The 24,743-nt window shown below is 43.5% G+C and overlaps 2 protein-coding genes across 7 annotated transcripts in view; one reads left to right on the forward strand and one right to left on the reverse strand.

Annotated features, from left to right (window-relative positions):
• Nucleotides 1–1,204: 1,204 nt before the first annotated feature.
• LOC122225900 (translation initiation factor IF-2-like) lies at nucleotides 1,205–2,136 on the reverse strand. The gene is made up of 2 exons (XM_042948612.1): nucleotides 2,106–2,136; nucleotides 1,205–2,034 (listed from the first exon to the last, which is right to left on the reverse strand). The coding sequence occupies exons 1-2, from the start codon at nucleotides 2,134–2,136 to the stop codon at nucleotides 1,205–1,207; spliced, it is 861 nt and encodes a 286-aa protein (XP_042804546.1).
• AK4 (adenylate kinase 4) overlaps nucleotides 1,464–24,743 on the forward strand; it is a 74,459-nt gene continuing 51,179 nt past the window's right edge. For 4 of the 6 annotated variants that reach the window (XM_042952018.1, XM_042952015.1, XM_042952017.1 and 1 more), the window contains exons 1-2: nucleotides 1,475–1,515; nucleotides 2,079–2,356. In XM_042952018.1, coding sequence (XP_042807952.1) covers nucleotides 2,212–2,356 — 145 coding nt within the window. In that variant the 5' untranslated portion in view covers nucleotides 1,475–1,515; nucleotides 2,079–2,211. Of the gene's footprint in view, nucleotides 1,516–1,831; nucleotides 1,881–2,078; nucleotides 2,357–11,403; nucleotides 11,492–24,743 lie in introns of those variants that run through there. The other 2 variants (XM_042952021.1, XM_042952016.1) reach the window with 2 other exon arrangements.

Genomic DNA, 24,743 nt, shown 5'->3' on the forward strand with positions numbered 1-24,743 from the left:
TTAACAAGCCCTCTGAGTGATTCTGAAGCGTGCTCATGTCTGAGGAGGACTGTAAAGTATCTGCTATATATTATACAGCATATGGAGGGAAGAAGAGGCAAGATTGAAGTCACTCCCACATTCCCATAACCTCTTCTCTCTCTTTGTTCCCAGGTGAAGGGCTGAAGGGGTTCGGGGTAACAACCTCCTGATGTCTACAGCAAACTCTGAGATATTTTTGACAAGGGGATGAGCCTATGGAACAAACACTGGCCTGAAGTGGGTGGCCTGGGTGTGCTCCCAGGTAGCCAGAGACTAGGCACTGTCTGGCTGTCTGGCTATGGAGAACTTACTAAAGGAGAAGGGCTGAAGATGCCAGGGAGGGGCAGAAAGGAATACTCTGCCACACTCTTCCTCACCCAGCCCCCAACACAAACAGTGCAGCCAGGACTCTAGAGGAGGTTCTTCTCCACGCTCTCCCTCCCCGTCTGTGAGCCATGGATAGTTGCACTGAAAATCCTGCACTGATTTCCTGAAAGGCAGGAGGCCTGCAGAAAGAGGAGGGGGCAGGGGAATTTGCAAAGGTTTTTGGCAGGCACCTGTGTGTCCCTTTGTAAATTTATCCTGAAGGGATGATTTTTATCCGAGGTGAGGAAATAATAGAAATTGATTTGCACTTTACCAATGTCTCTGGCGGTTGCATTGAGGATAGACTAGCGGAAGCTAGCAGCTTACATGGGCTGGCAGTTATCACACTAGTCTCAGTGGGAAATGAGGGCCATGTGGGGAGTGGGAGCAGATTTAAGAGAATATGGATGGGGATACGCAGGGGAAGGGAGGGGGGAGATAGTGCCCCTGGGACTTAGTGAATTGTTAATTGTAGTGCCAACATCCTGGGCCCTGAAGTCCTGAAATTAGTAGGCTCTAAAAACCTGAGCCCAGGTGAGTGACCATTTCGTCTTTCCTTCTTCCCCAAAGAGCCTGGGCTTTGGAGCCAGGCAGATAAGGGTTCAAAACACCCGCTGCACTCTGGGCAAGATTCCACCTCTTTGATTCACAGCTATGTGCCAAGCGCCTAAAACAGTGTCTGGAACACGGTAGGAGATCAACAAACGTTTGTTGAATGAATGACGATACTCCAAGCCTCCTTTCCTCATCTGTGAATATCTGGAACGGTTGTTGCGTAAGGAAACCACTAGCCCTGAACTTGACGCATAGTAGGCACTCAACAAGTTGTATTTTTCCTTCCCCTTGACAGTAAACGGGGTCCCCGGGCGAGTGCAAGAGGTGGGTCTGAGTCCTGGCGCCCCCCGCAGGGTGGTGGGGAGCACGTGGGCTGGGAGGGCGGGGTGGGAGCCGAGCGGCGGGAAGGGGAGGGGGCGCCGGCCGACAGCTCGCGCGGAGCCGGTCTCCCCGGCTTACGTAAGGCGCGAGTCCCGCGCGGCCGGCTGGGGCTCGGAGTGGGGGCGGGCGGAGGCGGCGCCGCCCAGCGGGATCCGGGCTGGAAGCCTCCCGGAGCGCCGCGTCCCAGCCGAGGTGTGTGTTTGACTGCTTGGGGTGGAGAGGCGTCGGACTCGGGTTCCCCGCGGCGGGGAGCGCATCCGTCCGCCCTCGGCAGAGGTGGGCGCTGGGCGGTCCGCGCGGGCGGCGGGGGCCGTGGCGACTCCCGGGGATTGACAGCCGCTGGGGAGGGGCCGCGGCGCAGACTCAGCGCTGCCCACGTGCGAGGGTAGGGGCAGGGGCTCAGCCCCCAGGCCGACCGGTGCGTGGGGCGACTGGGGGCGCGCTTGGAGTCACCGCCCCTCCCGGCGTCCCCCTCGGTGGAGACTGGCGCGGGGATGCCAGGCCGCCCGGCCCCTTCCTCGAACGCCGCGTGGGAAACGAAAGAGGAAGGGATAGAGGTGGGCCTGGCCGGGCCGCCCTCAGAGCCCCCGAGTCCGACCCCGCCAGGGGCGGGGACTCCGGACTTGTCCTGAATCGCGGTGTGGGGGCGAGGAGGGCGGGGATGGGTAGCGTGGCGCCTTTCTCCGCCTTTGAGCCGGCCCCGGCGCGGGGCTGAAGGGAGGGGTTGTCTCAAAAGTCACTCCTTCCCCCTGCAGGGGCGCCCGGCGAGTCCCCGCGCGAGCGGAGAGTGTCAGAGGCAGAAGCAGAAGCCATAAAGTTCCCCGGGCTTCTCTGAGGCCGCTGTCCGGGTTGTCCGTTTGGCCGCCCCCTCCCTGCCTGGCGAAGGCAATGGCTTCCAAACTCCTGCGCGCGGTCATCCTTGGGCCGCCCGGCTCGGGCAAGGGCACCGTGTGCCAGAGGATCGCTCAGAGCTTTGGTCTCCAGCATCTCTCCAGCGGCCACTTCTTGCGGGAGAACATCAAAGCCAACACGGGTGAGGGGTGCGGGGGCGAGGGGCGGGGGTGAGCCGTAGCGGGATCGGGTTGGGTCGGGTCTCCTCGGTCCCCGGGCGCCCTTCCCCCGCCCGCATGTGGTCGTGCAGGCTCCTACGTGCCTGGGAGCATGCAAACGGTGGCCCGCGGTGGTGCGGCTTAACCGCGCCCCAGGAGGGTGCCGAGGCTCGCCGGGAGGAGGGTGGGAGGTGCATGCTTCTCCTCTCCTCGCCTGGACTCCTCTTGCCTTGGGGAAAAGCCTGTAACCACCCAGCTGAGGGAGAACCAGACAGCTGAAAACCCCGAGCTTCCCTCTCGCCCTGCTTCCTTAAGGATAAGCCCTCCCAGCCCACGCGTCCCCGGGGAACTGGGGCGTCCCCCGCTCTCGCCGCCCACCTGTGGGAGTCCGGTCCCGCTGCGCTCTGGGGAACCTGTGGCGCCGCGGGGCCCCCAGCCGCGCACTGTTCCTGCCCCTCCGCGTCACCCTGGGCCTCCGGGCAGAGCCCTGGTGGCTTTGAAAGGCCTGTCTGTCCGCTGCCGCCTTCTAAGGTAAACTCTCACCACTAACACCCCTCCTTCGCAAGCCGGGGCCTGGCCGTTAGGAGACTACGTAGTAGGAGACTCAATCTGAGAAATTACATTTTGAATCCAGCTTCCCTGGAAATGGCTTCTTGAGAATGCCTCCCTTGGCTGGCGTCGTGAATTTGGGGATGTAAGTCGCCTGATCGCTTAGTCTTTCAATAGGGCCCTTCACCCCTCTCCTTCCACCCCCACGGCAACCCCGGTTCCTGATGAATTGGCATTGACAGGCAAGAGGTAGCTGTTGCGCCGCTGGTACATAACCTTTCTGGGATGCATATTCTCATAATAAGCAACTCCTTTATGAAAACTTGTTATTTGCAAACGGGAGCTTCTCTACCGCCCTCAGCGGTGTCCGGGGTGGTTAATGCCCATCCGTGGGCTAATTACCCAGGGATCTTCATTACAGAAGCGCAGATTAGTTTCAAGAGGACTGTGCTGGAAAACAGCGTAAAACCTAGGAATCTAGGAAGTATCTAGGAAGTATCTCAAAGGCAGAGTTTTATTTATCTCTTAAACAGATTGCAAAAGCAAGCTTTTATTTTGATTTTCAAGAAGACTCGCCCGCTGCCTCTCATCTCTCAGAAGGAAAAGTTGTGTGTACCAGGTTGCACCTTGAATTTTCTCTTGCCTCAATTGGGTCTGTTTTAATTTTAATACCACTTTTCAATGCATTTTATTCTTTTTGTTTTGGAATGCAGTTTGGGGGAAGAGCAGTGTGAGAGGGAAGGCTGGCTCTCAGCCGGAGGGTTTTGTGATTGGCTCCAGCTTCTCCGTGGTAGGGAGCCAGAGACTTGGTCAGGGGAGGAAACGCTTAAGTGGCATTGGGCCCGTTTCTTAGCATTCCCTCTACCTGACTTGGGGACTCGTTTCCTTCTGGCCTGAAAGACCTCACCCTGTCCATCCCAGACTGGATTAGTGCCCTTTCCATTTTTAAAGAGAATGTGATAGGAAGTGGCTTACTTCAGAACTTTCTTAGAGGTTTTGAAAACTTTCCACTTGCTGTTTTCCCTTATTCTCACTTTTTTTTTTTTAAACTTTGTTTGGTTTTTGGATTTTAGTTTCTGTTCTCTTTCACACAGCTTCATTTTCTCCAAGTGTTTCTCCCTACAGTATGACATGACTACAAAATGTTCAGATTTTCTTTTTCTGTTGGGTACCAAGTAGTTTTTTTTATAAACCAATTTAAAAACTGTTTATCAGGGAAAGAGAAGAAAAATGAAGGACAGCAATTTGTTTTCAAAGTGGCTTGTTTCTAGTGGACTTACAGGGTTTTCTTGGATTATTTTTCTCGCAGAAGTTTCTTAGAGTCTCACAGGCTCATTGCCTGGTAAACAAAACATTCCACGGTATTTTTCTTTTGCCTGTTTGCTTTTAGCTAATTTCCTGATAGAGAAGCACAACAGCTCCTCTGTATGTATACCTTTATAGTTGGAACATTTGAAGAAGATGAGGAAGCATAACAGAACCCCCGGAAAGAAAACCTTGGTAGGAATTCGAGTTGGAAGGTAGCTCAGGCCATCTGCTCCAACCTTGATTCCGGAATACTCCTGTCCACATGGCTTTCCTGCAACCACTGCCTGCTGAAAAAATGCTCTCCCAGGGAAGGGCTACTCATTGCTTCTGGAAGTCTTCCCTTACCTGCCCTGGCAGAATTCATTTCTTTCCTCTGCGCGTGGCTTTGTTGATTCTGTTGCTGTTGTCACATACAGTTACAATGCGTTACAGCAAATGTCTGTCTGATTCATCCTGTATTTACCAAGTACCTGCTATGTGTCAGACAGTGTTCTAGGTACTGGGGGGCTGTAGCAGTATTTAAGATAATCATGTGTCACTTGTCACTTCTAACTTCACCATGTTCCAGTACCCTCTGAAGAGACTTCAAGGTCAGGGATATGGCAAAGTACTTAATGCATAGAAAGAGTTCAACAGGTCTTTGGGTCACAAATTCTGTCTACTATCCAAGAGTCAGATAGTCTCCAGCAATTGAGTCCATTCTGTTCAGTTTTGATTTATGGTAAAAGTTTGTGCCTACTATGGATCTGAGATTAGTCAGTCTCATGATAGCTGTCACCCTTTGACTTTGTCTAATTGGCCTGAAGCAGTGTAGGCTGAGACTTAATCAAAGACTTTATTTGAAGACTCACACCCAAGTCTTTGGTTCTCATTTTCTTTCTTTCTTTTTTTTTTTTTTTTAATTTTTTTAATGTTTGTTTGTTTCTGAGACACAGAGACAGAGCATGAATGGGGGAGGGGCAGAGAGAGAAGGAGATGCAGAATCTGAAACAGGCTCCAGGCTCCGAGCTGTCAGCACAGAGCCCGACGCGGGGGCTTGAACTCATAAACCGTGAGATCTTGACCGGAGCCGAAGTCGGTTGCTCAACCGACTGAGCCACCCAGGCGCCCCAAGTTTCTCATTTTCTTTAGTGCATGCATTGCATGAGTAAATAGAAGGGAGAATTATAGATTGCCAGGAGGTGGGTCCTACATTCTGTCATAAAGAATATTAGCTTTTCTGTGTATGTGTGTATATGTGTAGGAATGTGGGTGCACACACACTGCTGGCGCTTAGTAGTGAGTCTTATTAAAACTTTATTAGAAGTTTGTTAGAGACATTAGTCTCCATTTGTTGAGTGATAGTGGCTGAAACCTCCCTCTGAAAGGATGTGAGAATCCCGTTTTAAGGGTTGGACAAACAGTGGCATTTAAAAAAATCACCTTATTCTGTACTGGATCTCCTATCTCAAGTACAGGAAAATTGGCAGATTTCCATTTGGAAGCATCCTGGACTTGACTGGGTGAAAGAATGTTCAAGAACAAACGTGTTTCTGCTCTTAATTAATATTAACTGCAGCTTTTGCTGGGGTTTGCATATGGGACCAGCATTTCAAATTAGACTATGGCCTGAGCCTCTTTTCTGTGAAAAGATGACCTAGTTCAGAGGGCTCTGGATGATTTTTTTTTTTTTTTTTTTTTTTTTTTTGCATTTGTTAAGTATAAATGTGTATCTTACGTAAGAGTGAAAACTTCTGAGTCTTGGAGGATAGAGAGGTTGTATCTAGAGACTTGACAGAGTTGAACAAGATATCCGAAACAAATTTAAATAGTTGTTCTGTAGAATATTAATAGGATTTCTGGAATATGCTATGTTCCATTTTTTTTTCTAGCTTGGTAAGACTTGGGGTATAGCTCGGGTCAAGGGTCTGACCATTTTGGAGGATCTGTCTATTCCACAGGTCCACTCAACAATGCCTGGTTTCTTTGAGGGTTTTTATGGGTGTTGAAAGAACAATTTGTGACTTGAATAAGGTGTCCCCTGAGAGTACATCTGCTTTGGCTACATGAACAGCTGAATCTAAGCAGTCTTCAGTGTGGTCTTTTTTTTTTTTTTTAAGTTTATTTATTGATTTTGATAAACAGAGTGAGCTAGTATGGGTGGGGGAGGGGCAGAGAGAGGGAGAGAGAATCCCAAGCAGGTTCTGCACTGTCAGCATAGAGCCCAACAGGGGCTCGAACTGGTGAACCATGAGATCATGACCTGAGTCAGACACTCAACCGGCTGAGCTGCCCAGGTGCACCCAGTGTGGTCATTTTTTATTTATTTTTGAGAGAGCACAAGCAGGAGAGGGGCAGAGAGAGGGGGACAAAGAATCTGAAGCCAGCTCTGCCCTGACAGCACAGAGCCTGATGTGGGGCTTGAACTCATGAACTGCAAGATCATGACCTGAGCCAAAGTTGGACGCTCAAACAACAGAACCACCCAGGTGTCCCCAGTGTGGTCATTTTTTAAAAGGAGCTTTAGTTGTACCTTGTGGAAAATTTGGAAAATGTGAATTAGATTTTATCTAAAGGGCACTGAAAAGCTATTGAAGAGTTTTAAATAAGATAATGACATGAAAGGATTTACTCTAAAAGTTGAACTTTGGGATGCTGTGTGAAGTGACTCCAGTTAAGCTAGAGTGATACCAGGAAGACCAATGTAGATGAGGAGAGTGGACCATGGCTTGGATTGGGGGGTAGTTGTGAAGGCAGAGAGAAATGAAGGGCTTTAGGATGCAAATGAAGGCAGAGTTTACGGGGATGAATGAGCTGGTGGTGAGCAGTGATGGAGAGAAAGCAGCCCAGAGATTAGTCCTGGGATTTTGGCCTTAGCACTTGGGTGAATGTGCCTTAGGGTTGAACTGGAGTGTGCCTAACCAGTCTGGTGTGGAACATTTGGGTTACTTGCTGTTTAATAATGCTCTTATGAACGTCACTGCATGTAAATCATTCAGCAAATATATTTTCCTTGGCATAGGTTACTAGAAACAAAATGACTAGGGGTACCTGGGTGGCTCAGTTGGTTAAGCGTCCGACTTCTGCTCAGGTCAGACTTCTGTTCACTTCACGATCTCATGGCTGGTGAGGTGGAGCCCCGCGTCTGGCTCTGTGCTGACAGCTCAGAGCCTGGAGCCTGCTTTAGATTCTGTCTCTCTCTCTCTGTCCCTCCCCCATTTGTGCTCTGACTCTCTCTCTCTCTCAAAAATAAATAAAATCTTAAAAAAAATTTAAAAAGAAAAAGAAATAAAATGACTGGATCAGAGTAGTTTTTAAACTGTAGAAGAAAGGAATTTTAAACTTAGCTTACAAGAGTGCCTGGCTGGCTCAGTCAGTATAGCATGCAACTCTTGATCTCAGGGTTAATGAGTTCAAGCCCCATGTTGTGCGGGGAGCCTACTTAAAAAAAAAAAAAAAAAAAAAAATTAGCTTACAAGCTTCTAGTCAAGGGCTTGGTTGAAAAGCAGATAATAGGTTCTAAATTATTCATGTAGTTTTTGGCTTAGTAAATATTTAAGTATAGACGTGGGTACACATACATTGATATGTATTTAAACTCTCCTTGTTTTTCTGGTTATAAAAATAGTATGTGTAAGTTATCAAAGGTTTAAAAAAACAAGAAAAATAAATAAGACAAACACTTGTAATCCCACTAACTGGAAGGAAAAAATACTGTTAATACTTTTAAAAACAGTGTATCCTTCCAGACTGAATTTCAAGAATAAACTTTGTATTACTATTTTGAAAATTGCTTGCTTTATTGCACAACATATCATTTATTATTTTTTAGTGTCATTACAATGTGTTCTTTAATATGAGCTTAGTGCCCCTGTACTCTTTTAATATAATTTTTATCCCACTTTTGTTTTTTTTGGAAAGGTAATATGTGCAGATGGTAAAATTTTCAAACTACACCAGAAATGGTGTGGAAAGTCTCTCTCCCCTCCTTGACCGGTGGTTCCCCAGTTACTCTCTACAGGAATACATGTTCCCTGACCCATGGTTCCTCTCTCTACCAGGATACCTACTAGTTACTTTTCTTGAATGTTCATCCAGAGAATTTATGCATACATATATATAGCATATATATAGATGGCAGTAGCCTCTTTTTTAAAAAGTACAAATTTATATTTTGTTTTTCATATCTTTCTTTAGACTTAGCAGTATAGCTTAGACATGGTTTCTATTAGCAGGTATCAATCTATCTTACTCTTTTTGAAAAATGGCCACATACTCTTTTTTTTTTTTTTTTAAGTTTATTCACTGAGAGAGAGAGAGAGAGAGAGAGAGAATGGCTGGGAGAGGGGCAGAGAGAGAGGGAGAGAGCGAGGATCCCCAGCAGACTCTGCACTGTCAGTACAGAGGCTGATGTGGGGCTTGATCTCACAAACCAGGAGATCATGACCTGAGCAGAAAATCAAGAGTCAGACGCTTAACCAACTGAGCCACCCAGGTGCCCAGACCCATAATTTTATGTTACAGTTGTAACCATAGTTTTTCTAACTGGCCATTCTCAGACATTTTGGTCTCACATTTAAAACTCATTGAGGGGACCTGGGTAGTTCAGTTGGTTAAGCATCTGACTCTTGATTTTGGCTCGGGTCATGACCTCACAGTTCCTGAGATTGAGCCCCGAGTTTGGCCTGGGGCTGACAGTGTGGACTCTAGCCTGCTTACTGTGCTTTCTCTCCCTCTTTCTGTCCCTTCCCCCACGCATACTCACTTAAAAAAAAAAAAAAAAAAACTCATTGAGGGGTGCCTGGATGGCTCAGTCCATTGAATGTCTGACTCTTGATTTGGCTCAGGTCATGATCCCAGGGTCATGGGATCAAGCCTTGCCTTAGGCTCTGTGCTCAGTGGAGGATTAAGATTCTCTCTCTGCCCCTCCCCCACTCTTTCTAAACAAAACAAAACTCACTGAGCACTCCATAGAGCTTTTTTTTTTTTAATTTATTTATTTGTTTTCAGAGAGCACCCTCGAGCAGAGGGAGAGGAGAGAGAGAATCCCAAGCAGGCTCCACGCTGTTGGCGCCCAGCCTAACACTGGGCTCAATCTCAGGTTTCATGAACTGTGAGATCAGGACCTGAGCCAAAATCAAGAATTGGATCCTTATCTGACTGAGCCAGCCACCCAGGCGTCTCAATAGAGCCTTTTAGATGGATTATACTTCTAGCTACTAACTATATTAGAAGTTAAAACTGGGAAATTTAAAAAAATGTTTGTGAATTCATTAAACATGACGATAAATCCATTACAGATTAACATTTCTATGAAAAATAACTATTTTCCAAAACAAAATCTGAGAAGAATAGTGTTGTTTTCATCTATTTGCAAATCTCTTCAATGTCTTGCTTTGTAAAAGAAAGCTGGATTCTTCTATCTGGTTCTTCGTTCAGTTTGTGTGCTGTGTTGTTTTGGTTAAAGTACAGAAAGAATACTTGGCTTCACATAGATGTGTAGTTAGAGAAAAGGGGAATTCACAGACCCCAGAAAGGGTGTTAATGGACTCCTGGGGTCCTTGGACCTCACTTGGAGAACTGCTGATTTAACTAATCTTCTGTTGATGGAATTTAGGTTAGTTACTGTCCTTTGGTATACAAAGCATGCTTGACTAGGACTTGAATGTCCTAGTAACTATGTCTTTCAGCAAATATGTAAGTGCCAAGCAGTGTTGGCTTGTGGGATACAAAGAAGTGAGACAAAGTCTATTTCCTGAAGGAGGTTGAGGCAGGTAAACAAGGATAAGGTAATAGAGGCTGAAAGATGTACATGTGTAGGTCCTGTGGGATATGGGGTAGTATGGCCAACCTAGCATTGAGAAGGTGGTGAGATTACCGAAGGGTTTCTAGAGATGATTCCTGAGCTAAGTTTTGACGGATGAGTCCAGCTGCCAGGTGAGGAGATGGAATGGTTGTTGCCACCATATAACTGGAACTCCTTTCAGAGCTCGTGTATGGTCCACAAGAGATCATTGCTCTTGTGGCTTGATCACACCTGTGTGTTACCATTTTGGCCTTTATTCATCTCTTATTATGCTATTAAAGGAAAAGGTTGCTGTACCTGCTACATATCACTTTTTCCAGTTTTCATTACTTGGTGCTTATCTTTAAGATACACACAAATATATTAGCATCATAATTTATGAAGCTTTTACACTTCTGCTCCAAACTTCCTAGAACTCAAGTGATGGCACCTGATCATGAAACTCATAAGTTGGGTACCAGACTATTAGCTACAAATCTACCCATTATAGAGGACATATTGAATTGCCTATTTCCTTTAAAATCTACCAAGTAAATTGTTAAATGGTATTAGGCTACTCTGCTCTTAAGCAATCTGTGTAATGCATGTTGTAAGAAGATTTAAGGACTAGGAAATTGTTTTTCTTGTAAACTTTTAGACAGTATTCTTTTACACAGTGGGTCAGATAGCTCAGCTCTTTTAGCAAACTAGATTGTTTTTTAAAGCATGAGCAGGTAGTAGAGGCTTTGCATTACTCTGTACCGCACCCCCCCCCCCCCCCCCTTAATGTTTAGTTCTCAAGTTCACCTTTAAGACATGGTCCAAAAGGTCTCATTGGTACAGTTTCATGAAGTACAATTAGATGGCTGATGTTATATTTTAACAGTCCCATGTCCAAGTTCCAAGAGTTCTTGGTACTAGTTAAATGACAGACCTGGCAGCAAACATCTCTTATTTAGCCAGAGAGGCTGATGATATTGAAATAATGCACAGTCACTCCTGCTCATCAAATTCCCAACAAGCTAGAAATCAATTGTTTTCTGTTCTTCAGCACTTCGTTATTGACCTACGACCTGTGACTTTGGCACTTTATATTCCTGTCACTTGGTCATCATAACTAACATTTGCACTGGTCGAGCATGTGCTAGGCCCTGCACTGGCTAATGGATGTGTTTTATTCTCTAGTCTACACACAGATCTACAGAGCAGTTGTTACTACATCCTTTTGCAAATGAAGAAATGGGCTCAGAGAGGTCGGATTACTTGCTTTAGGTCAAATAGCTAGTAAGGTAGAGAAGCTAGTAGTCAAACTTGGGACTCCATAGGTAGGGTTAAACTTCCCATTATGTCATGCTGCCGTCCAGGTACTCCAGTACATAGTGAAATATCCACTTCATGTCTTATAAACAGGACACGGAACAATGGATGGCCAGGGCATCATTGCAGCTCAGCTCTCCACAAGTACACTGAGGTCAGCAGGTTCCAGGGTAGTCTAGAGGTATGTGTTTTGTTGTTCTGTTCCTGAAACATTTAAAACAAAAATCTAAGGAAACACTGACTTCCTCCTCCCTCCCCAAAAAAAGAACCCCAAAAGGTCTAAAATAGAAACTTTATGCAACTGTGAGGAGGTAGAAATTACCGTTCATTGTAATGGTAAGACTTCTGGAATAATACCTGAGCCTGATGTTTCGTTAGTCATTTGGCAGATGTTTCTATGCCTACATTAGGTATGAGGAGGCATGCAGAAGAACCCTTGAGGCACTCACCATTTCGGGTTCAAGTTCTAGGTTTCGCATTATGTTCCCATGAGTCATGGTGGGATGTGTGTGGGTGAAGTGTTGTGAGGTCATGGACAAGGTGGGGAGGGCATTGTTCAGGTGCACCTTTCTCCTGGAATGCCTTTCACACTTAATCTCTCAAAGTCTATTTTCAGTCTCATCGCTTCTGTGAAGTTTTCCACAGCTGTTGCAGCTACATGTCATTTTTTCTCTGAAATTCCTCTTATACCCATCTGTATCTATAATATGGCATTCATTGTCATCTCCCTGTAAGGTGATCTGTTTTGTAACATCAGTTACATAGTCTCTAACCATCTCAACAGTAAATTCACTAGTGTCAGTTTAGTTCAACAAACGTTTTGATTGCCTGTTATGGCAGGAGGGGAGATGGGCTATAAACAAGGGAAAAATAGTCAAGGTAACCTTGTATACCTTATGCCTTAAGCCTTGTATGCTATATAAGTATTCCCCCCAAAATATGATAGTACAGTGATGGAGAGTGCCTGGGAAGGCCACTTTAGACTGTGGGTTGGAGAAGGCCTCTCTGAGATGATGTTTAAGCTGAGCCCTGAGTGAGGGTAGGAGCCAGGTGTGTGAAGATTTGGGGGCAGAGGAAGGGCATGTGGAGAAACCCTAGAGTAGGAGTGAGTTTTTCCTGGAAGAGAGGAGGCAAGTGTTTCTGGAGCACTGTAAGAAGGAGATGGTAGAAGGGGAGGCTGCAAAGGTTGGCATAGGGCTTTGAGGCATGATCAGGAGTTTGGGCTTCCATGTAACTGGATGAAGAGTGACTGGGGTTTTGTTGTTATTGTCATTATTTTTTATGTATAACACCTTTACTGAGATATCTACAATAGCACTTACCCTTATATAGCATATAAAACCAGTGGTTCCAGTGGTTTTTAGTATATTTATAGCATCATGCAACCATCACATCACTACTGCCTAATCTGAGAACATTTTCATTACCCCAGAAAGAAACTGCACTCATAAGTAGTCATTCCCCATTTCCCCTCCGTCCAGCCCCTGGCAATCACTGATCTACTTTCTGTTGGTATGGATTTGCCTACTCTGAATATGTCAGGTAAATGGACTCATACAAGATACTACTTTTTGTCTTTGGCTTCTTTCAGTAAGCATGTTTTCAAATCAAAGTTCAACTATGTTGTAGTTATGTATCACTACTTCAATCCTTTTTATTGCCAGGTAATATTTATTGTATGGATATACCACATTTTGTTTATTCATTCATTAGTTGATGGACACTTGGGTTGTTTCCTGCTATTAACATTGATATACAGATTTTTATGTGAATATATGTTGTCATCTCTCTTGTCATGTATATACCTAGGAGTGGAGTTGCTGAATCATATGGTAACACTATGTTTAACATCTTGGGGTGCCTGGCTGGCTCAGGCAGCTAAGCAGTCAACCTTGGCTCAGGTCATGAGCTTGCAGTTTACGAGTTCGAGCCTCGCATCGGGCTCTGTGCTGACAGCTCAGAGGCTGGAACCTGCTTTGGATTCTGTGTGTCCCTCTCTCTCTTCCCCTTTCCTTGTGTGCATGCACTCTCTCTTTCTCTCTCTCTCTCTCTCAAAAAAAAAACATTAAAAAAGTTTTTCAAAAATCTTGAGGAACTGCCACCTGTTTTCCAAAGCAGCTCAACCATTTTATGTTCCCACCAACAATGAATGAAGGTGGCGATGTCTTCATATTCTTGTCATACTTGTTACTTTATGTCTTTTTTGATTTTCACACCCTAATGAGCATGAGGTGGTATCTCATTGTGATTTTGATTTACATTTCTTTAAGCACTAATGATAATTGAACATCTTTTCATGTCCTATTGACCATTTGTACATCTTCTTTGGTGAATGTCTATCCTGTCCATTTTTTAGATGGCCTCATGTGTTCCTTCTGTGTTGAGTTCTTTATGTATTCTGGATACAAGTCCCTTTTTATTTTTTTTATTAAAAAAAATTTTTTTACGTTTATTTATTATTTTGAGTATTATTCTGTCAGCACAGAGCCTGGCACGGGGCTCGAACCCACAAACTGTGAGATCATGACCTGAGCCAAAGTCGGACACAACCAACTGAGCCATCCTGGCACCCCACGAGTCCCTTTTTAGATATATGGCTTGCATATATTTTCTTCCATTCTGTGGGTTGCCTTCTTACCTTTCTTGATGTTGTCCTTAGAAGCGCAAAGTTTTAAAATTTGATGAAGTCCAGTTTATCTTTTTTTCTTTTGTAGCTTGAGGTTTTTGGTGTCATTGCCTAATCCAAGGTAAAGCCCTTGTTTTTGAATATGGTACTGACAATCTGATTCATATTCTATTCTGCTTGAAGAAATACACTATTTTTGTTTGTTTTATTTTATTTTAATTTTTAGTTTTTTTGAGAAAGAGCAAGAGAGAGTGCATGCAAGAGGTGTAGAGGGGTAGGGGGAGAGAGATTGAGTATATTAAGCAGGCTCCACACTCAGCACACAGCCTATTCCAGGGCTCCATCCCACAAACTTGGGATCATGACCTGAGCCTGGGATCATGACCTGAGCCTGGAATCATGACCTGAGTCGAAACCAAGAGAAACCAAGAGAAGCTCAACTGAGCCACCCAGGCACCCCCATTCACATTTTAAATAGATCACTCTGGCTATTTGTAAACTAGATTGGAAGGTTCTAGAATGAAAGTAGGGAGAACAGTTAAGATGTTAAAATGTCAACAAATGGATAGACTTCAAATATCAGTAACTACTTGTTAAATTCGGCGTATTCCAGTAGCATCCTGTTAATAGGAATCAAAAATGGTCTCCACCTTTAAGGAGTTGACAAGGTAAAACATACACCCAATTAATTGTTTATTAAGGCAGATTATACTGAGTGCTATTAAAAAAAATGAATGAGGGGCACCTGGGGTGGGCTTAGTTGGTCAAGTGTCTGACTTCAGCTCAGGTCATGATCTCACAGTTTGTGAGTTTGAGCCCCACATCGGGTTCTCTGCTGTCAGCACAGACCTCTGTCCCCCTCTCTTTCTGCCCCTCCTCTGCTTGCACTCTTTCTCTCAAAAAATAAACATAAACATTAAAAAAACCCATAAAAGAATGACAAATTTTTTATAAGAACACTGAAGGGGTGCCTGTGTGGCTCAGTTGTTTAAGTGTCCAACTCTGGATTTCGGCTCTGGCCATGATGTCCTGGTTTGTGAGATCGAGCCACCCCAGGTTGGGCTCTGTGTAAAGAACACTAAAGTCATTTGTATAAACTTATAGAGTTCTTTTTGTATTTCCAGTGTCTGACATACCGTCAGACAGTGCTTAATAGTTGTTTGATCTATTTCTGGATGAAAAAGTCCATGAAAGCTGTGGGAGAGATGGTGTTAGAACTGAGCCTTGTAGGATGGGTAAGGTACTGGCAGGTAGAAAAATGGGAGCAGGGTGTTTTTGATGGAGGGATCATATATGAGAGGAGGTGATTACATTTAAGGATATTTTGATTGAAACCTAGAGGTGGAACAATTACAGGCATGAAAGTTAGAATTGTCCTTTGGGGCTTTCATGTAATTCCACATTGAGTTTATAAATAGGAAGGTGGTTCGGAATCAATTCCTTCCTCAAATTCCTTTAGAGGTATGATGGCTGTTTTTCATAGCAAAGTAGGAGTGGATTGTAGGGGAGAGAAAGTGGAGCACAGCTAAGGTGGTGTCACAAACAGTTTAGATCAGGTATAAGGTAAAAGTAATGAAAACGGGAATTTGGGAGAAGCTGCAATACCTAATATGACTCTGTGCATGGGAATGGCAGTGCCAAATGCAACTCTTTAAAGGGATGAGTTTCAGTGATTGTGGGGGAAAGTGGACCTAGTTAAAAGGAAGATAGTCCAGGGTTGATGATAATGACAAGTTTAACATACCTGCAGGAAGTTCCAGGTGCAAGTTTCTAGTGGTTTTGGCATAGCGAATGATAGGCACCGGCAGTTGGCTCTGTGGCCTAGAGGAAATAAGGTTGGGCTTTGGAGTCATACCTCTGTCATACCTCTGTCTAAACTTCTTATGGGCTTAGTTAACTTTGGGGAGAGTTAATTAACTTGATTTCCTCAGTTGTAAGAACCCCACCTCACAGGGCTGTTTGGGAGGGTCAGATGGGGTCATCTGCGTAAAACGCCTGACAAGTAGGAGGGTTCTCTCTGTGGTTTCTTCCCTCTTCCCTGGAGTAGTAATACTTTGATTTCATTTAAAATCTTCTGCAGTAAATGTGGTGCTTTGAATGGAATCACTGGCATAATCTAGTGGGATTTAGGCAATATATAGGTGTGTGTGTGTGTGTGTGTGTGTGTGTGTGCGCGCGCGCGCGCGCGCGCGCGCGCGCGCGCGCGCGCGCACCACTCAGCTGCTCAGCAGAGGCTACAAGCATTCATTGTTTTTAAACTATTAATTGTGCTGACCTAATTTTTAAAACTGTCTTGTTTCCATTCTAGTCCAAACAAAAATACTTCCACTAAATTTCTTTGTGTGCCTCTTTTGGAAGACTCCTTTGGGAAGACCCAGAATTGCTTTTTAGAAATTTTGTCATCATTAAGGTGGACATTTTTCTAACTTTACCTGTATGTCCGATTGGATAGATTTTCTCAAGGTCTTTTAATGTATTGGGCTGCTGATGTATCTGACTTGACTTTGGCTTTGCTTTGTTTTCCTAAATTCTGACTTAACTGCTTCTGTATTTTTTCCTTCTGCATGACCTCTGTAGACCTTGGTAAGAATAGCTAATGTCATTTGCAGGAGAACTATAAAATATTGATTGCATATATGAGTTCAGCTTCCTAATTTTCTTAAATGGTAACTATAAATACTGTCTCAGGACACAGTTTATTTTTTCTATAAGGGAGATTGATTTTTAACTTGTATTACTTCAGTGGCTTGGTTTTAAAAAAATCAAGAATCTAGTTTGGAATACAAAGAAAGAGCAAGACCTCCTTCCCATTGAGCTCATAGTTTTGTTTTAGTTTTCTAGGGTTTTTGGTAACTAAACACTATGCACAACAATGAATGTGTTAAGTTTAATTATTTGTTCCTTTTCTTAATGCCTTAGAATTGGAAGGAATTTGAGTTCTTCTGTCCAAGTGGCCATTCTGTGCTGGGTCCCTTCTCTAGGAGCTGACAGCCAACTCCCCCACTGGAGAAGGGCTTTTTCATTGTTGGATGGGCCTAATTGTTGGAAGACTTTTTTCTTTATACTGAGATGAAAGCCAGTCCTTGAAACCATCATCCATAAGCTGTCATCCACTTGTCCAACTTGAGTCTTTTGGTGTCACACAAATTAAATCCACTAACTCTGCAGATAATTGAAAATAGTTGCTAGGCACCACTTCCCGGACCTAAGTTGTCCTCCCCCCGGCCTCCCATCCAGAAGAATAGCTTTGGTTACTTCAACCATTCTTTCCAAGATAACTTTTCTAAATTCTTTTCAGCCTGATTTCATTATGACCCTTTTAAACTCTGATGGCTACCTTCAACAAACAACTGACTAAAATGGTGGGATCATTGTAGCTGTAGTGGCTTTACTTCTAAATCTACTCTCTTTCTAAGTTTTGTTTTGTTTTGTTTTAAGTTTATTTATTTTTGAGAGAGAGAGAGAGAGAGGAAGAGCAGGGGAGGGGCAGAAGATCCAAAGGGAGCTCTGTGCAGATAGCAGAGAGCCTGATGAGGGGCTTGAACACACGAACTGTGAGATCATGACCTGAACCAAAGTCCGACACTCAACCAACTGAGCCACCAGGCACCCCTCTACCCTCTTTCAAATGAACACATTATTTGGGAGTATTTCTGAACATTGTCCTGCAGTGCACACTGTGGCTCAATTAGCTTTGAAAAGCCGACAGTATTTGAGGGTATCTCAGAACCTAAGCACAGACACCTGCTACTCTAGGCTACTCAGATCTGTAGCCCTGTCCTTTGAGTGAGGGGTCAGATACTCTGTCTCTCCCTTGGTTCATTCTGAGCATTGAGATGGCTTAAAGTATTAGGGACAAGTTAGAAAAATTTGGGAGTTTGGTGGAATTACCACTTAGCCTAAATATTGCAGGACACTGATCAGTGATGAATAGATCATGACTAAATTTGCCCAGATTGTCATTAATTATAGTTTATTTGGATAGTTTCTACATACTGTTATATCCTAAAATCTAGGACTGTATGATTTTATGCTGAATGCCTTTGTGATACAAAACTCTAAGAGGTGGTATGTTTGTCTTTAAGAATTTGGGCTCAGGGCGCCGGGGTGGCTCAGTCGGTTAAGCATCCAACTTCAGCTCAGGTCATGATTACATGGCTCATGAGTTTGAGCCCCGCATCGGGCTGCTTCGGATTCTGTGTCTCCCTCTCTCTCTGCCCCTCCCCCTCTCATGGTCTGTCTCTCTCCCCTTGAAAAATAAACAAACATTTTAAAAAATTAAAAAAAAAAAAAAAAAAAAAAGAAAAAGAGTGTGGGCTCCGAACTACATAGCTGGTTTGGAATCTGACTTGGTGACCCTTACTCTACAATCTTGGGCAAAGTAACTAACTTTTTTGTGTTTATTCATTTATAAATGAGAGTAATGGTGAGACTACCTCACTAGATTGCCTCGTGAGTATTAAGGTAATGTGTGTTGGCAGGGCTGAGGCTGTGGTAGGGTGAGGTGAGTAAAGCACTGTCCTGGAGTGAAAAATTTAAGGGGTGCCCATTAAACTCAATAAATCAGTGGTAGTGCAATAGAATGAACAAAATACAAGAATTTAAAATAAAAACCAGACCTGACAGATTGAGAAAGAATTGTTATGGATGGGAGTGAGTTGTTTAAATGCAGGGTTGGGTTGATTTTCATCATAGATTTTTTTGCACTAATTTTGGTATTTTGAAATATTGCATTAAAATATTATCTTAATGACTAGAATTTGGTTTTTTGTTGCCCTCTTCAATTTTTTTTTTGCCCAAGGTGAGTGCCTCACCCAGCTGATCCTAGTTGTAGGCCAGTGTGTTGGTGTTTGTTGTTAGTAGTTGATTGCAGTGTTAGTTTTGTTAAGGAAATACATTTAAGATTCTTGCAGAAGGATTTTTTCCCCCCCAGCTTATATGTTTCTGTTAGGTTGTCTCAGAACACCAGTCAAAATCTATCTTGTCAAGGTTAGTTTTAGATTTGAATGTCATGTTACAAACACTGCTGGAGCTCAAACCCTGGAGAATAAAAAATGCATGCACTTAGCTTATGTCTAGAGGAATCTAGCCAAACCAAACAGCACTGAAACATTGCATTTCCTTAATGGCCAGGATTGTGAAAGACAGCCACAGATGGTTGGCTGAGCCATAGCTGGAACTACTGTTAGTCGGCGTGAGATGTTCTAAGTGGCAGAAGCCAGGAACCCAATGCGGGTGGGAAGTGGTGTTTCTAGAAGTGAAATTAAGATGATAGAATCTTTCCGTAATTCTGGTTCTGATCCAGTTTGCCTTTAGCTATATAGACCTGATTATAAACATGTTTTGGAAAACTGTTTCATCGTTACTGGCCAGTGAAAGGCAAAAAAAGTTGTAGGATTGATTTTTAAAGCGTGTTGTTCTTAACAGTTGAAGTGTTACACAAGGCAAGGCAGCTGTCTGTTAGGACATCATTCCTCTTAAAGTGCCTACTTGCTTGCTTTTTTTCTTTCTTTTTTCCTTCCTTCCATCTTTTTTCTTTTTGATACAGATTCATCCAGTGTTGCTTTCTACACAAAGGAGAAGTAATTGCTCTTAAAAATGTCGTATAAACTGGATGTTGATATTTTGCGTAAAATATGTGGAGTTAAGTAAACGAATAATCACGATAGCAGTTATTGTTTGCTTTGATTAGGTTTAAATTTACCCGAAGACTTTATCATTTTGTTCTGAGATTGCAAAGAGATAGAATCCAATTATATACTTGAGAAGTGCAGTGACTTGAAAACATCACCTTATTTTGCTGGTTGCTGCCAGACATTGCTGCCTTGCTGTGGTGAGGTGGCTCTGTTGTTTTGAGTTTGGTCATTTTTAGAGACTCCAGATACCTTCTGGCTTTATAGTTAAAAAAAAAAAATTGGAAAAAAAATTTTTTTAATTTTATTTTTATTTTAGACAGAGAGAGAGGAGTGCGAGTCGGGGAAAGGGGCAGCGGGAGAGAGAGTGAGAATCCCAAGGAAGCTCCAGACTCAGCACCGAGCCCGACACAGGGCTCCATCTCATGACCCTGGGATCATGACATGAGCCAGAATCAAGAGTCGGACACTCAACCGACTGAGCCAGCCAGGCGCCCCAAGAGGTGGAAAATTCTTGTCTCAAAAAAGTGTATGTCACCTCTGTACCAATTTTTGGAGAACAGCTGTGGCAGCTGCTTTGTTTTCCTCCTTTAATTTGGCAGGTGGAGAAAGCATGGAAATTTCAAAGTGAGTTCTAAAATTAGAAAGTCTGGTGGAGCATTCACTTTCATGTATACGGTGTTTGGAATAGCATTGTGTGGCAGAAGAAGATGTAGAGACTTGAGACTTAGGGGTTGAAATCGAGCAGCCAGTACATTGCTGGCAACATACGAGGCAAACATCTTCAGATATCTAGGAACTCATATTTGGAATAGAGGCAACTATGGGAGTCAGTCGTCTTACCTGGAAAGTGATCCTTGGTTTAATGGGCAGAGTTTAATATTTCCTATTGGACAATTTACTGATGATGCAGGCTGGCTGGGCCTGAGGGTCCTTGGCTTCGTGCAGGATAGAAATCAAATGAGAAGTGAGAGCAGAGTTTATTGAAGATTTAGAGAGAGCAGATACAGATAGAGCATGTGGGAGCCTCTGAAAGGAAAGGAGAGAGACTGTCGTCTCGCTTGAGGTTTGGGTCTTTATTGAGGACGGTGGTTTGGTGGATGTGCCCTCTCAGGCACCGAGCTAGGTGTCCTGCATGAGTCTTATGCCCTGGAGCCCCAGGTCTTGGGGTCAGGATGTTTGCAGTCAGTGGTCTTGGAAAACCTTCATGACATCCCTGTCTGCCCAGTCACTCCTTAGATGTTACCTATGTGCTAGAAGACTCCAAAGAAATCATTAAGTCCTTTAGGGAGAACATACATTTTCAGTACCATAAACCATGTGTAGGGTGGGGTACCGGTCCTAGCAAGAACAGAAGCAGGAAAATGAGCCCCCAAAATCCCAGGTTTTTGTTTTTGTTTGTCTTTTCACAAGGTCCCTTCAGTTTCTCTGTCTCATTACCAGCTCATATTTAGATTGGTTAGACTTAAATTAGGTGAAGACTTCTAGAGTCCTAAGATGAAAATGCAATGTTTTTTTCTCTTCGTCTTCACTTTCTTTTCTGCTTCTAGGCCAGCTTGCACTGAGTTTTAAAGAGACTTGTGAACCACAAATCCTGGTGGTTGGTGTTGAGTCATGATGTGTGGTGTGGGAGTGACCGCAGTGCATGGGACAGGCGTTCTCTCCCTGTGAGGGTGATTAGTAACACTGGGTAATAGTCTGTGGTCGTGGACTGGTCCTCCATCATTTTCTATTGAATCAGAAGGACCTGGGCCCTCACCACCTGCTTCGTGGGCACACAGCTCTTTACTCCACCGCTTATGGTACTGGCCACTGTCCCTAATTACCTCCTTCTCAGATTTCATGCTTCTCTAGGATTCTTCACTTCTGCTTTTCAGTCTTGTAAGGGCCTCCCTTTTCAGCATTCTTTTCATCCCATATTGGACACTACCCAGATTTTCCTCTCCCAAAGGAGAGGTGGTCCTATTGAAGTTTTGGCATGATGATTAGAGTCTGCCACAAGCAGCATCTTGATGTGGCATGTTAGACACCACTGTGCCCAAACCTGTCAGCCATTCTTCACACGCTTCATTAGCTCCACCTGCCCATACCCTAGTTTAGAGTTAATTTGTTACCTTCTTGTTCTTTTCCTTTCTGGAGAATTTGCTCTTTTTCTGTCTGCCCAGCTTTCAGTCCTCTAATACCTGTTACTTGCTTATCTGGAATAGTTTACCTCTTTACCATCTACTCCCAAAATAAATCACAGTCCCACCTTTGTTGAGCTAAAAAGTCGTTAAATTGCTTTCCCTGAACAAAGGACCTGGAACAAAGCATAGACAGATGCTTTAAAGCTTCAGTGTGTGTGTGTGTGTGTGTGTGTGTGTGTGTGTGTGTGTGTGTGTGTGTGTGTAATCTGATTTAATTTTTACATAAAGTTGCTTATTTCCCCTCTAGTAGCTCTAAGAAAGAGAGTAGTGTTATTTGGGGACAGACCCCAAAGAGTCAGGGTTCATTATTTTTTCTTGCTACATTTTATTTTGCTTTTCTTTCCTCCTTTTTCTTTTTTTAAAATTTATTTATTTATTTTTGAAAGAGAGAGAGAGCAAGGGAGGGGCAGGGAGACAGAGAGACAGCATCTTAAGCAGGCCCAATGGGGGGCTCCATCTCTCCACCCTGAGATCATGACCTCAGCCAACGCTTAAGTGACTGAGCCACCCAGGCACTCCGTTTTTTCCTTTTTTAAAAACCCCATCTTTATTTATTTGCTCATTCAACTTAAAAACTATTGAAGGAATCCTTTGCTCCCTGAGGCTCAGTTTAAGTCACTCAGCTGAACAAGACCTGCCCTTGCGGTGTTCTCATTCAGAAGGGGAGGGCAGATGGTTGAACAAAGGATTCAAGGGTGGGAGGTATTGGAGGGAGAGACAAATTGTTTAAGGAAGTGGTAGCAGGCTCTGGAGCTGGGGGTAGAAAGCCCCGCACTGATCTGACCTGTGATGTGTGCAGATTCTCAGATCCCCCTTCAATGGGAAGCCAGCCTGCAAGCTGCTGAATCACTTCGTATCTCCAGTTATTCAACTACAAACCAAGAATAATAATGGTACTGCCTCCTAGTGTTGTAGGAATTAAATGAGATAATGAATATATGAGATTAGAATAAAATTTGGTCCATTATTTAATTTTTTTTTAATGTGACCTGTAATAGTGTTGACATAAAATTTGAGGCCCAAGATGGAACCTGTCCTGTCTGGTGTGCCATGTCAGCAAAATGAAACTTAGGTAACCTTTGTGCCCCTACAAATGCTCCACTTGACCAGAAAAGCAGTGTTTCCAGTCAGCTAATCCCCAAAGGCGATGCCAGCTCTGGGGCATCTCTTCCCAAAGATGGTTGATTCTGGGCCCCACCCAATCAGATACTTTCTATTTTTTCTTGTGCTTTATCCTACAAAACCTTCCTACCTTCCACCTCTTTTTGTAGTTCTCTGAAAGGAGACTGTCCATGTGCTGTTAACCTAAATTGTCTTCTTTAATCAGTAGGAATTAGCTTAAGCTTACAATTGAGTATATACATACAAATACATAAAACCGACACACATCCTAAATTTTATAATATTCTCCCTTTTTTGTGTACAAAATGCTTTTGTACACAAAATACTTTTTCAGTTTCAAAAAAAATAGTGATCTTGACAGCAGTTGGACAACCACTGGTCTAGCACTTGATAAGTGTTTAACAAGTGATGCTTCTGGTATTTTTTTCCTATTACATTCTTTAGTTTAATTAGTTACCTGTTATATTCAAATTGGATAGCTAACATACAGTGTAATATTAGTTTCAAGGGTACAATATAGTGATTCAACACTTAACATGCAACATCACAACATGCTCATCATAAATGCCTTCCTTAATCCCCACCACCCATTTAACCTGTCCCTGCCCCCACCCACCTCCCCTCTGGTAACCAGCTTTGTTCTCTATTGTTAAAGTCTGTTTCTTGGTTGGTCTTTCCCACCCCCCTTTGCTTGTTTTGTTTCTTAAATGCCACATATGAGTGAAATCATATGGTGTTTGTCTTTCTCTGACTGACTTATTTCACTTAGCATAATACTCTCTAGCCCCATCCATGTTGTTACAAATGGCAAGATTTCATTCTTTTTTATGGCTGAGTAATATTCTGTTGTATATGTACACCACATATTCTTTATCTATTCATCAGTTGATGGACGTTTGGACTGTTTCCATACTTTGGCTATTGTAGATATGCCGCTATAAGCATCGGGGTGCATGTGTCCCCTTATTAAAAAAAATTTAATTAGAGAGAGCGTGAGCAGGAGAGAGTGGAAAAAGGAAAGAGAGAGAGAATCCCAAGAAGGCTCCATGCTCAGTGCAGAGCTCGATGTGGGGCTTGATCCCATGACACTGGGATCATGACCTGAGCCAAAATCAAGAGTCGCTCAACAGACTGAGCCACTGAAGCACCCATCCCTCTGAATTAGTTTTTTTGTATTCTTTGGGTATATACCTAGTGGTACAATTGCTAGATGGAAGGGTAGTTCTATTTTTATCTTTTTGAGGAAGCTCCATACTGTTTTCCACAGTAGCTGTACCAGTTTGCATTCCCACTAACACTGCAATATACTATTATTAACTATAATGAGTAATCTGTACATTTTATCACCATTACTTATGTATTTTATAACTGAAAGTTTGTACCTTTTGACCACCTTCACCCATTTTGCTCACCCTCACCCTGCATTCCTCCCTGCCTCTGCTCTGGCAGCTGCCAATCTTTTCTTTGTACCTATGATCTTGTTTTGTTGTTGTTGTTGTTGTTGTTGTTGTTGTTTGTTTTAGATTGGATATGTAAGTGTGATCGAATGGTATTTGTCTTTCTCTGTTTACATCTGACTTATTTCGCTTATCAGGATGCCCTCAGCATCCATCCATGTTGTCACACATGGGAGGATTTTATTCTTTTTTATGGCTGAATAATATTCCAGTATGTGTGTGTGTGTGTGTGTGTGTGTGTGTGTGTGTGTGTATACATATATACATATGTATGTGTATATACACACACATATATACACACACACACATATACATATATCTCATATTTTCTTTATCCATTCATCCATTGCTGGACACTTAGATGGTTTCCATATTTTGGCTATCACAGATAATGGTGCAGTGAACATGG

Source organism: Panthera leo, chromosome C1, assembly GCF_018350215.1.
Source record: "Panthera leo isolate Ple1 chromosome C1, P.leo_Ple1_pat1.1, whole genome shotgun sequence".
Lineage (NCBI taxonomy): Eukaryota > Metazoa > Chordata > Mammalia > Carnivora > Felidae > Panthera > Panthera leo.